Consider the following 11,624-nt stretch of genomic DNA (forward strand, 5'->3'; position numbering starts at 1 on the left):
ATTAATTTGCTGTGTGCTCTATATGTAATATTTGAAGGGATTTAAACATTCTAATGGGTTCCCCAAATTCATAACGGCCCTCGAGAGGAAACCATAACTACAATGTGGCCCGCGGCAAAAAATGACTTTGACACCCCTGCCGTAGGGTCATCTTTTGAAGAAAGTTAAGGCTTTTGGGTGCACCTTATACACCGGAAAATACGGTACAATGTTGCCTGTGGCAAAACATGAGTTTGACACACAAGCTGTAAAACAACATTATTAAGTGCTGATGTTGATCCAGCTTTCTATTGTTAGAATGCATACCTGCTCGTCGATTTTCCTTTTTATACCCCTTTTTGAGACCAGTGCTTTTTGGATCAAATCTCATGAAAAGCCAACAGTAAAGATACGTACACGGTCAGATTTAACCCTTTCGAAATAGACAGAGATTGCACGAGGATGATGTCACATAGTATTATACAAATTTTAGTTTGTTGCATTTCTGGGCATTTCAACTTTATATGTTCCCTCATGGCGCATTTCCAAAAGCGGAATTCATTCTAAAAACCTCTGGGCACCCCAAATTCGGTGGCACCAAGTTCCTAAATGTAAATGTGTGGATGTCAGTGTTGCGTTCTTTTCTCAGACGTGTTGTTTAGAATTGCGTGCTAACTGCTTGCAGGTAACCTCTGCCACAAACGGCTCTGCTGCGGAGTGCACGCTTGTTGAGGAGGAACCATGGAAACAGGAATAATGGCAGTGCAGTGGTCACCCTGCTCCTGGGGTCCACAAGATCCCCTTTCTGGCCATGGAAAAGAAATGAGTGAATGAAAAAAAAATTGTCATATGAACAGAACTACTAATGTTTTTGATGTAGTCTCGTTTTCTTGATAAGTAGTCCCTTTAAGATTTATTTTCTCTCTATTACTGATAACTACTACTAATTCACTTAATGGTGAAACAGCGTTACAGCCTTCCTGTTAGAACACAATTATGTCCTTAATGGCAGACTCTTGCACAATAAACTTCAAGGTCAAAGGAAGGAAGGAAGGAAGGAAGGAAGGAAGGAAGGAAGGAAGGAAGGAAGGAAGGAAGGAAGGAAGGAAGGAAGAGAAAACATGATATACCACACACTATTGCGAGCAATACATTCCGCTTCCACTTGAAATATCTCAGAGGTGATTGATTATTGTCACAAGAGTGGGAGTCATCATGCCGACCACTTCCTTCGCTTTACTTCCATTTTCGTGCCATCATAAGCACGCCTGCCAAGAACATGTTTATTCTTAGTCTCAGAATGCACCTGGCTCGTTTGAGTAATTATTTGCCAGAATTGATGACAACGTTGGGGGCAAGTTCTACTCAGCCTTATAGCACAAGATTTATGACGGAACATTAAAGCACAAATCGAACCATGAAGACAAATTCAAGCCACTATCTTTTTTTAGTCATGTTCATTTATGAAAGGGGTATTTGTGTGTTTGTTTGTGTGTGTGTTGTGTGTGGCTCTGTGTCTGTGTGTTTGAGTATTCAGAAGAATGGATAAGTCAGTTTCTGGGACCGAACAGGCAGGAAAAAATATTCTAAAAAGATGTTCAAACATCCACGATCATCTCGGCCATCAGAATCTGTTTACATTGACACAATCTCTAATCCAAAGGAAATTTCACCTTTCAAAAGACAGCATATCACTGCCTGATATAATTGAGTGACATAAAAGTGAAATTTGGATTGTAACGGCAATGATGAATTGTCTTGTTTAAAATCCTCAAAGGCACAAACAATACATGATGTAAAGCACACAAAAAAGCCATTGTGAAGTGCTGGCAGGCGGCACATTCCAAATTATGCAAATACTGCACATATATTCTAAGAGAGACCTGGAAATGTTCAGGCCTTGATGTTTACTTCTGAAAAACTAGAAAGAACACATTTGCGGAAATCCTGCTAACTTCTTCACCTGAGCTCTTGCCATCAAGAAACGATGGCTTAATCGCACAACGCATCAACATGTTTAACTGACAATGTGCAGAGGCTTCCCGCCTGAATGTTTTTTCACTACATTCCTGTAGTTAATCCTCTACCTGCGCTGAGGATCATATTAGTTTTGATGAATCACAGACAGTGATGAGAAAATAAAGTGCAGCTAATGGACGTCAGATGGGATTGTTGACATGCACAAACAGAGATAGACAGTAGATATTTATACTCGTCCTTGAAGAGCCTCCGAAGATTCTTGCTATGCGAGCTGTACAAAGGCAAACAATTGACTATTTTTAGCTGCCAAAGCCCAAGACTGTTTCTGCAAATCTTAGATGCTGCCGTTGTGTGCCCGTATGCGTAATTTCCCTCCGCAGAACAGTGGACACATGTTCCCTCACTTTTGACCCAAATCAGGTAATGTCAATTTCGATCACTCAAGCAAGATGCGGCACAAATAGATGACTGTGTGTCTTATTCCGTATGATTGAGAATTCTGTTTCGGTTTCTTGTCATTTGTTCCTGTCTCTTTTTTTCTCCAATTGTGCTAAATGACAACCTGGCATCAGAAGATGTCTGCACTAGGGCACACAACTAAATGTTGACGGAACAATAGAAAAGCTAACAAGTTATATATCACACCACTCAGTATAGTAGAGTTCGCTCACAACCCATTATCGTGGGCTTCCATACCTGACAATGCACATTTATGGCACTGATTTGCATATGAACACACTTACAAACCATCAAGGTCACACAATACTGAAAAGCACATGGGCCCTTCCAGTTAGACCTTATGGTTTTGTTTCATCAAGGAACAAAGTTTCTCCGTTCAGGTGGCCATGAGCACGATCATGATGAGAGTTGGACCACGTTTATGTTCAAACTATTTTAGAAGCATGAATAAAACGTTTCTTTTTGCACCACTATCTTAAAAGCATGACATATGAAGTGCCTCCTTGCACTTTTGTGTATATATTGTAGTCTAGTGTTTTGTTGTGGGTGTTTGTATTCATCTTTTCTCTCTGTTGGGAAATGGTGAAATTGTTTGTAGGAATATAGTGTTACCACTGTTACATTTGACATGTAATCGTAGAGAAAATATATCATCAATGTCATGAGTAGGACTAGAGTCTCCAAAATGTATACGCAGGAAATTGTGGATTAAATTGCTCGGTTCATTTTTTTTGCTTCCGCTAATAATTAGGTGCTTTACTTATACGTCACTCAACAATATACAGTATAAATATTTTTTTTGTATCTAATGTAAGCCTCTTTGAATGTTTGTGCCATGACAATATAAACAGTGTTCATTCATTTTCATTGTACATAAATAGATATGTCAATGTTCTGACCCGTGGCGATGCAGACTATCCTGAAGCAACTTGCAGCAATTTGCATGAGGAAAAAAAATAAGAAGAAGAAGAAAAAAAAACAAGAGGGTGTGAACAAGAGTAAGCCAGAGAAGGAAGCGTTTGTCAAAAGGGGCCAACATGACTATTTGATGGAAACTGAGAAAAGTTGCAGAAAGAAGTTGAAATGTCCGTACGTAGGTTTGAGTGAAGCGCTTAATTAGTGAACAATTTCAACAATTTCATCTCACAATATTGAGCAACATTCCTCAGGTGAATCATAGTGTCTGTTTACTGGGGCGAGGACTGGCCTTTTCCTCACAGTATCGGCATCCCGTTTGAGCCAATGCTCTGATCGTAGCATATCATGGATCTCTAGATTGCTTTCAGGTTCTTCAAGTGCAACGTGCACATGCAACCTCTCGTGAGACCGTCAACAAATCCATGAGTGATCCTGCCTTGCCTTGCATGCCTTTTTTCTCTTTCTACGCAATGCGCAACATGCACAAAACCCTCCTCGAACTCGCTGAAACTTCACAAGGAAACAATCCTCCCCTTGACGGGCTCTTAATTCAATTTTCAGTATTTTCTACTCTTCTTTTTCGAAAGAAACATCTTCTAAATCATAACTTTACCGACAGGAAGTTGCCTTCCTAATATTACTTTTCTAAGCCTTCCCTTCTTTGTAAAGCTTTTGCTTTTATTTTGATGTAAAGGCAGAAAGTATATGTGAGAGTGATATTGAGAAAAAAGAAAAAAAACAAAAACTATGTGAATCCTTTCCTTTATTTTATGCTATCCATAAAAAAAAATCTGTTTCTATATATCTAAATGTGCTGTACCTTTGGTGTACATATACAAATATAACTAATAAATGTTGATTCATAACTAATATTGACTGATGTTTGTTATTTTGAATCATTGTTTTTATTATTAATACATCCAAATATATTAATAATTCATATTTTGTGTGATTTGAGTAATTAAGGTGACTACTTTGCTATGTGTCTTATGTTCAATTCAAATAAATGATAGAGAAATAAATAAATAGCTAAAAATGTCAGACTTTATGACCCAAACAGGCAGACATAATATTCCAAATACAGGTTTGTTTACCTTGCTTGCGACAAAACCATCGTGCGACCTGGATGACGACAAGCCTCAAAACGGATGAATGTCATTGAGCAAAAAAAATGACCTCACATCTTGACGCAGGATGGTACTATTTTAGATCTCTTCCTGCGACAACATGAATCTTTGCTTCATTTTGATTTCCTGTGCAAGCATGTTAAGGTAATGCATCACTGTTGCCTTGGAAATTCAGCTTGATCCTGTTTTAGAGCAGAACGGGTCCATTCCTTTGTTCCATTTCTTTCACATTTTTAGTTGTTCTTTACAACAAGATATTCTTGATATCAAATCTATTCCTCGGTCAAAGAATTCAAAAACGAAATTGCCATACCGTTTTATTCAACAGGTATACAAAGCTAATGAGATACTAGAAAACTGGCAGCTATGGCAAGGACAGTTCAAACTAAGTGGTTAAAAAAAAGCAAAATGCGTTTTATGTACAGACCACCAAAATCCAAAATAGTGACATTTCCGGCTATCTGGAAAAACTGAAAAACTAATGAGTTCAGTGAAAAAAAAAATAAAATTCATCACATCAAGAATGTAATAATGTAAAAGATTGTTTTGCTCATATTTTATGGGACACAAGTTTTTTTTTTGTCCACATGTCATTGTCGTAGGGCATTTCGGCGAGTAGGCTTTATCGTATTTTGACACGCACTTCTAAAAAAAATAATAATAATGAAAAAAATGTCATGAACATCTTCATTGATCAATTCATTGTAATCTGTCTCTCTACCACCCCTTTCTCATAAACACACAAAACACATGCACAGACACTAGCAAACGACAAGCTCACACCCACGTACGCATTCTTCTCATCCGTCCTCACTGGAGAAACAATATGCTGCTCATGAGGGTTGGAAAGACCCAGCAGCCTTGCTGCAATACTGCTACACCTTTACGTTTTGACGTCTCACACGCATACACACACACAAGCAAATCTATTTGCTAACACCCACTCAGTGTCCATCCAGTGCTGACCACTAAAGCAATTTCAAACGCCACTCGTCTGACCGCCTGGCACAAATCCCCGCCTTCCTCTTCCTGCGCCTTCTCCTTCACGCTTCTTTATCAGGGGTCTCCTCAAGTTTGATGACGGTGAACTCCTCGGTGTTGCCGTTCTCCTGGATCTTCTCCTTGTTCATGAGTGTCACCATTTCCTGCTCCCTTTCCTGGGCCTGTGTGCTGGAGGCTCCTGCTCCCACTGCTCCATCCCCCTCGCTCTCTTTGGAGGTGATCATCAGGGTTTGTTTCTTGCCACACCAGCTGCAAGAAGACATCCACATAAATTTCTCTACATTGTCTGAGTGGAATTTCCATGTGCTTACCTCTTTCTTTTAGCAACAGCCATACACACAAAGAGGATTGCGGCAACTGCTATCAGCACCCCGATGATGACGAGCCAGTCTGCAGGGAGACGTACCAAGAAAAATTGTTGTTTCACTTCAAATAATAAATGACAATAACACATTGTGGCTGCTCACTCGTGGAATTGTTGCCTTCCTGTTGATCGCCTGGGACAGCTGCATTCATCCTTTTCTTTCCGTGTGGGGGTTGTGAAGCTTCAGGTCAATCAAGAAATAAAGAAAAAAGAATTTCATTCATCTCTTACTCAAATGTAATTCATTATCAGTCAACACTAAGTAATTGGCAAGCATTCACTCAATGTTGTTGATGGCTAAACAAATATTTATTTTACATTTAAAATTAGTGTGCATCTATAATTTATTTCTAATCAAATTATTCTATATTATTATAAATATTTAATTATTAGATACCATTTAATATAGTGAAGATGTTGCAGTCTTGCCGTGTACCCTGCGAAATGGGCGGCCAGACATTTATCACAAGCGACCTGGAAATAATCGGAAATCCATCTTTTCCGAATTCATTGATGATTTTTATGGGGTTTTTTTTGAGTCCCGAGAAAGTGTCAAACTGACTATCATCCAAATGAGAAGTCCTTCATCAAGAGAATTTGAACTTTTGCCGCTGCACATTTCATTTAGTTGAAACAACCTTGAATCAAGCTCAAAAGTATAGATTTGAAATCAAGTCTGAAAGAAGGAAATGAGCAGCTGGTATCTCGAGTTGATTTTGCATTGAATAAGGAAATTAATGTAAAAGACTCAAACACCAGAGGGCACCACATGTTATTAATATTCAGGACAGCCATAAAGTTGTTGCAACCATGACTTTTCTTCTCAGTTCTATTAACAATTTCTTCCGGCACCCAGCCAGTTATGTATGTGCAATTGTTGCATTGTCAGGTGTACAGTGCTACTTACGCTCCGCTGAGACATCCTCATTTTTAGGCTGCAATTTTACATTCTCCTCATTGTCGTCTGGAATTGGCTGTGAGACATCCGTCTCAATTACAGGGGCGAGGGTCGACAGTGAATCTTCCTCAGACACGGGAGGCTGCAGACCAGATCCGGTAGACTGATCGAAGCCTCCGGTAGTGAATGGGAACAGGGCATTCTCATTGTCACCCCATCCAAGTGAACTATCTTCCACTGTTGGCTGTTCCGTGGTTTCCTCCGACTCAGGGGATGGCGTCATCACTGTTCCCCCATCAAAGTGTTCTGACAGGCCAGGCTCTGTGGAAGCAAACACTGATAAAGAAGAAGAAATGTTTATGCAACCTAAAGATCTACGCTATACTACCAAGCTACTACCTAACTTCAAGATAAGAATAGATAAGAATTTAAGAGAACCTTTTTTTCCACAGTTTACAGCAGCAACGTTACGAAAGAAAGGACAAAACAATTGTAATATAGTTATATGACGTTATAGTTACATTAGAAAGGCACATTCTGTTTTGGTTTGGTTTCCAAAAATACATAATTGTTTGAGATCAAAGATGAATATGAGTGAAGAGATGATGATTTATGCTTTTATTTCTCGCTGGTTATGGCTCATTAGTCAAATAATACATGATAACATCAGCAAAATTAATTTAGAGGTCAACAGAAAAGGCTTTGTCTGGCTCTATGATTTATTCAGTTTTTTTGTTGCTGTTTTGGCTTCAAAATTGGTGAGAGTGCCTGCCGTTCCAGCATCTCTTGTATTTTGTTGTTCTACTTCTTCCTTTCCTTTCTTCTTCCGTTCATAGCTTTGCTGCTGTGAGATGTAGATTTCTCCACTGTGATATTAATAAAAGTGAATCTAACCTCATCCAATCCAATCTAATCTCATCTACAGAGAGATTTCACACCTTCAAGATTTTAATCAAATGACTTGAAAATATCCTGCAATAGGAATGCAGATAACTGTATACATTATACTTGTTTGCCGATAACTGCCATAAACCTTTGCCAACTATGAGGACAATGTAGAACTAAATTGTAGAGTGCTCAACTGGGTCGCTCACAGGGTAGTAGTAACTCTCGCCTGACCTGTGTCGGGGCAGAGTGGGATCGGCTGTCATTCGATGTGTGGATGTGGCTATGTATGAATGGTGAGGTACGGAACCCCACCAGTTTCATATGATCATTCACCAAACCATTCTTGAATAAAAGATAAAATATGGTCACCAGCCCATATATACAACACCAACACAGTGCATACACTCAAAATCATTTCAATGACTGTGCCCACTAACTGCAGACTTGACTGTGGGGTGGATCTCTGCACCAGAGGATCCACGAACCCCCGAGACCGACTCACCGAGCCCAGTTAAGAACCACTAGTTCTTGCTTGCTTGATTTTTTTGCGTATCAATTCTCGAACAAAGTCTGGACTGAGAACCATCTTAAATCTTTGAGACAAAACCATACAGTCATAATTGCACCACTGAGCCAGATAAATTATCACAAAACATGATATGACTGTTAACATTGATATGAAATGACTTTCCTACATGCCCATGAAATGCAATCTCATCCTGGATTTTAAACTGTGGAAAAGTTAATGTTAATCCAAAATAATTTGGATGGTATGCTGCGTTTAAATCGTGTTTTTGTCATGGTCAACAACTTTGACAAGTAATGTCGTATAATTTCAGAGTTTATTACATTTATTGACCATAGTTAAAATTATTTCCAAACAGGATAGTACCTATGTGTATTGTGTTTAATTATTACCAAACGTATACTTAACACAATTTCCTCGTGTTAATTGCACTTCATTATTCTTTCAAATTCAAGTAGATTGAAATGTAGCTGATCAAATGTTTTAAGAATTTTACATGATTGAAATTATGTGACAGACATATTTTTGTGTATCATTTCAACGCAGGTGCATCCATGGGTGACTGTTCTTACTTTGTTCATTTTCTTCAAATGCCTTCTCACAGTTGATATTGGGCCCAGCTAGCACGTGGACAAAAAAGACAAAATAAAAATTGAGATGGAAATCAAAGATAATAATCAAGATGCAGATTATGAATATGAATAACATTCTAAATTATTAGAAGAAAAATCGTGCATAAACACCAACCTGTTTCATTATAGCAGTAAACATCAAGACTTTCGTTTAGGTCATCACGAGGACTAATGATTAAACCGGTCATGTTCACAGCACAGTTCTCATGGTGTGTGTGTCTGAGGATGGCGAAGCTCATGTTGCTGATCCAGCCGTTCCTGATAAGACACAAGATTTGACCTTGACTAATTATTATTGTTTTCAGAGACCTAAAGTCAGTGAATTTGATTAAGGCCAAAAATGGAAGCCAGTGGTGGAGCAGTAACCTTGTCGTTTAAAATAAACTGGTTTTGAAGAACGACTGTGATCGTGGCCAACTTTATAAAATCACCAACATCACAGCATTTGTGTGACCTATTTCATAAAATTCACACCATCATTGAGAGGTCTGATTTGGCCTATTTCCAAAAAAACAGATGTGCATGTCAAAAGCTCTCCAATCCAACCTTCTCACTCGGATACAGTGCTCCTTTGCATGGTGACATCTTCCGGGGATGACTCTTGACGTTTGTTTCTTGAATGAATTCACATACTGTACATTATTCAAAGTAAGGTTGCAAAAAAATAAATATATTTTGTTATGGATTGAGGGAAAATTACTCCTCAGTGAAGCATGGTTAGAAAGTGTTGATGGTCTTGTTTTGATCCTCACGATTGAGGAGCTGATGAGCATTTTTACTTGAACAAAGTGGCCACGTTTGAATTATGTACTAGTTTGAAAGTGGTTCGATATAAAAACATGATAGTCAATGATGAGTAAATTTGCTTTGCTGATCAGAAAGGCTGATGTGTGGCATATTTTGGTGCACGAAAATGACAATGCTCCTGATTTTTTTGCTAAGTGCATACTACATTCTGTCAACAAATTATCAGGTGACTGAGATAAATACGAAGTACGGAGAGCGCACGGTCCTGGCTCCCAAAATAGGGCCCAGTGTTATGTCTGGGACTCAAATGCAACAGAACATATTCAAAATGAAGCCAGGGAAAATATTTACAAATATCAACCCCCTGCAAAAAAAAAGTGTCCAAGAAAAAGCAGGCTCCATCACAACATCAAAAGACTAGAGGGCAACAGTGAAGTAACAGAAACAGAGGACTTAAAAACATAACAATGGTGTGTTGCGTACCGGTGGGGTGAAGAAAGGAGCTGATTAGTTGAGTGGGGAAAGCAAAGGAAAAGTTTGTGTTTTCACCTGCAGGTTTCCATGTCTTTGTTAAAGGCCCTTTCGACTTGTTCTGGAGTTGCCATTGTCGTCTGTAGCTGCTTGCACATCTTTTGGGCATTCTCAAAGGTGAGAGAGTGACGGGCTTCACCTTCGATAATAAACACGCCGGCATAGCTGCAGCTGCGAGAATTAACTGAAAAAATAATGAGAACAGGAATTGTGGTAAGTTGACAAATTGACAGTAATTTGAGGACAAACAGAAAGTGGCTGTAAAGTGACCTTGAGAGTTTTGAAAGGTGCATATAAATAAAATGTTTTGTTTCAGACTTGTTATCTTCTTTATTTGAATCTCAGCTCATGCACCCCTGTGAGAAGCCTCCATGCCTCCCCGTGCTTGTAGGCATTTCACAAGGCATTCCAACAAAGAGTTTAAGACTCAATAGTGTAAAAGTGTGAATGGTGTCTACAGAAGTGTGCTTATAGTCATCTGAGATAGTCTCCAGCTCCCCCGCCACCCAAATTGGGACACACACTGTGTTACTATTGTATTCTTTTTTTGCTCAGACTTAGAGACTAAGTGAAAATCAGCCATTAAAATAAAATAAAAATGAAAACAAATAGAATAACAATAAAATAATAAATAAATAGACAAATAAAAAACATACATTAAGATAAGAGAAAACACAAAACATGATATGACTGTTAACATTGATATGAAATGACTTTCCTACATGCCCATGAAATGCAATCTCATCCTGGATTTTAAACTGTGGAAAAGTTAATGTTAATCCAAAATAATTTGGATGGTATGCTGCGTTTAAATCGTGTTTTTGTCATGGTCAACAACTTTGACAAGTAATGTCGTATAATTTCAGAGTTTATTACATTTATTGACCATAGTTAAAATTATTTCCAAACAGGATAGTACCTATGTGTATTGTGTTTAATTATTACCAAACGTATACTTAACACAATTTCCTCGTGTTAATTGCACTTCATTATTCTTTCAAATTCAAGTAGATTGAAATGTAGCTGATCAAATGTTTTAAGAATTTTACATGATTGAAATTATGTGACAGACATATTTTTGTGTATCATTTCAACGCAGGTGCATCCATGGGTGACTGTTCTTACTTTGTTCATTTTCTTCAAATGCCTTCTCACAGTTGATATTGGGCCCAGCTAGCACGTGGACAAAAAAGACAAAATAAAAATTGAGATGGAAATCAAAGATAATAATCAAGATGCAGATTATGAATATGAATAACATTCTAAATTATTAGAAGAAAAATCGTGCATAAACACCAACCTGTTTCATTATAGCAGTAAACATCAAGACTTTCGTTTAGGTCATCACGAGGACTAATGATTAAACCGGTCATGTTCACAGCACAGTTCTCATGGTGTGTGTGTCTGAGGATGGCGAAGCTCATGTTGCTGATCCAGCCGTTCCTGATAAGACACAAGATTTGACCTTGACTAATTATTATTGTTTTCAGAGACCTAAAGTCAGTGAATTTGATTAAGGCCAAAAATGGAAGCCAGTGGTGGAGCAGTAACCTTGTCGTTTAAAATAAACTGG

General features: G+C 38.3%; 2 protein-coding genes across 7 annotated transcripts in view; one reads left to right on the plus strand and one right to left on the minus strand.

Moving 5' to 3' along the window:
• LOC148898239 (excitatory amino acid transporter 2-like) overlaps window positions 1-4,206 on the plus strand; it is a 47,156-nt gene extending 42,950 nt beyond the window's left edge. For all 4 annotated transcript variants that reach the window (XM_088997347.1, XM_088997346.1, XM_088997345.1 and 1 more), the window contains one exon: window positions 665-4,206. In XM_088997347.1, coding sequence (XP_088853473.1) covers window positions 665-736 — 72 coding nt within the window. In that variant the 3' untranslated portion in view covers window positions 737-4,206. The remainder of the gene's footprint in view (window positions 1-664) is intronic.
• A 1,244-nt stretch (window positions 4,207-5,450) lies between these two features.
• Window positions 5,451-11,624, minus strand: part of cd44b (CD44 molecule (IN blood group) b) — a 13,959-nt gene continuing 7,785 nt past the window's right edge. Inside the window, exons 1-7 of one of the 3 annotated variants that reach the window (XM_088997351.1) lie at window positions 10,070-10,359; window positions 8,889-9,031; window positions 8,714-8,761; window positions 6,737-7,048; window positions 5,933-6,010; window positions 5,777-5,855; window positions 5,451-5,714 (exon numbers count right to left, since the gene is read on the minus strand). In XM_088997351.1, coding sequence (XP_088853477.1) covers window positions 5,507-5,714; window positions 5,777-5,855; window positions 5,933-6,010; window positions 6,737-7,048; window positions 8,714-8,761; window positions 8,889-9,031; window positions 10,070-10,344 — 1,143 coding nt within the window. In that variant the 5' untranslated portion in view covers window positions 10,345-10,359 and the 3' untranslated portion in view covers window positions 5,451-5,506. Of the gene's footprint in view, window positions 5,715-5,776; window positions 5,856-5,932; window positions 6,011-6,736; window positions 7,064-8,713; window positions 8,762-8,888; window positions 9,032-10,069; window positions 10,360-11,176; window positions 11,225-11,351; window positions 11,495-11,624 lie in introns of those variants that run through there. The other 2 variants (XM_088997350.1, XM_088997352.1) reach the window with 2 other exon arrangements.

The sequence above is a fragment of the Hippocampus bargibanti genome, linkage group LG05 (assembly GCF_051943395.1).
Source record: "Hippocampus bargibanti isolate YZ-2025 linkage group LG05, ASM5194339v1, whole genome shotgun sequence".
NCBI classification, from domain to species: Eukaryota; Metazoa; Chordata; class Actinopteri; order Syngnathiformes; family Syngnathidae; genus Hippocampus; species Hippocampus bargibanti.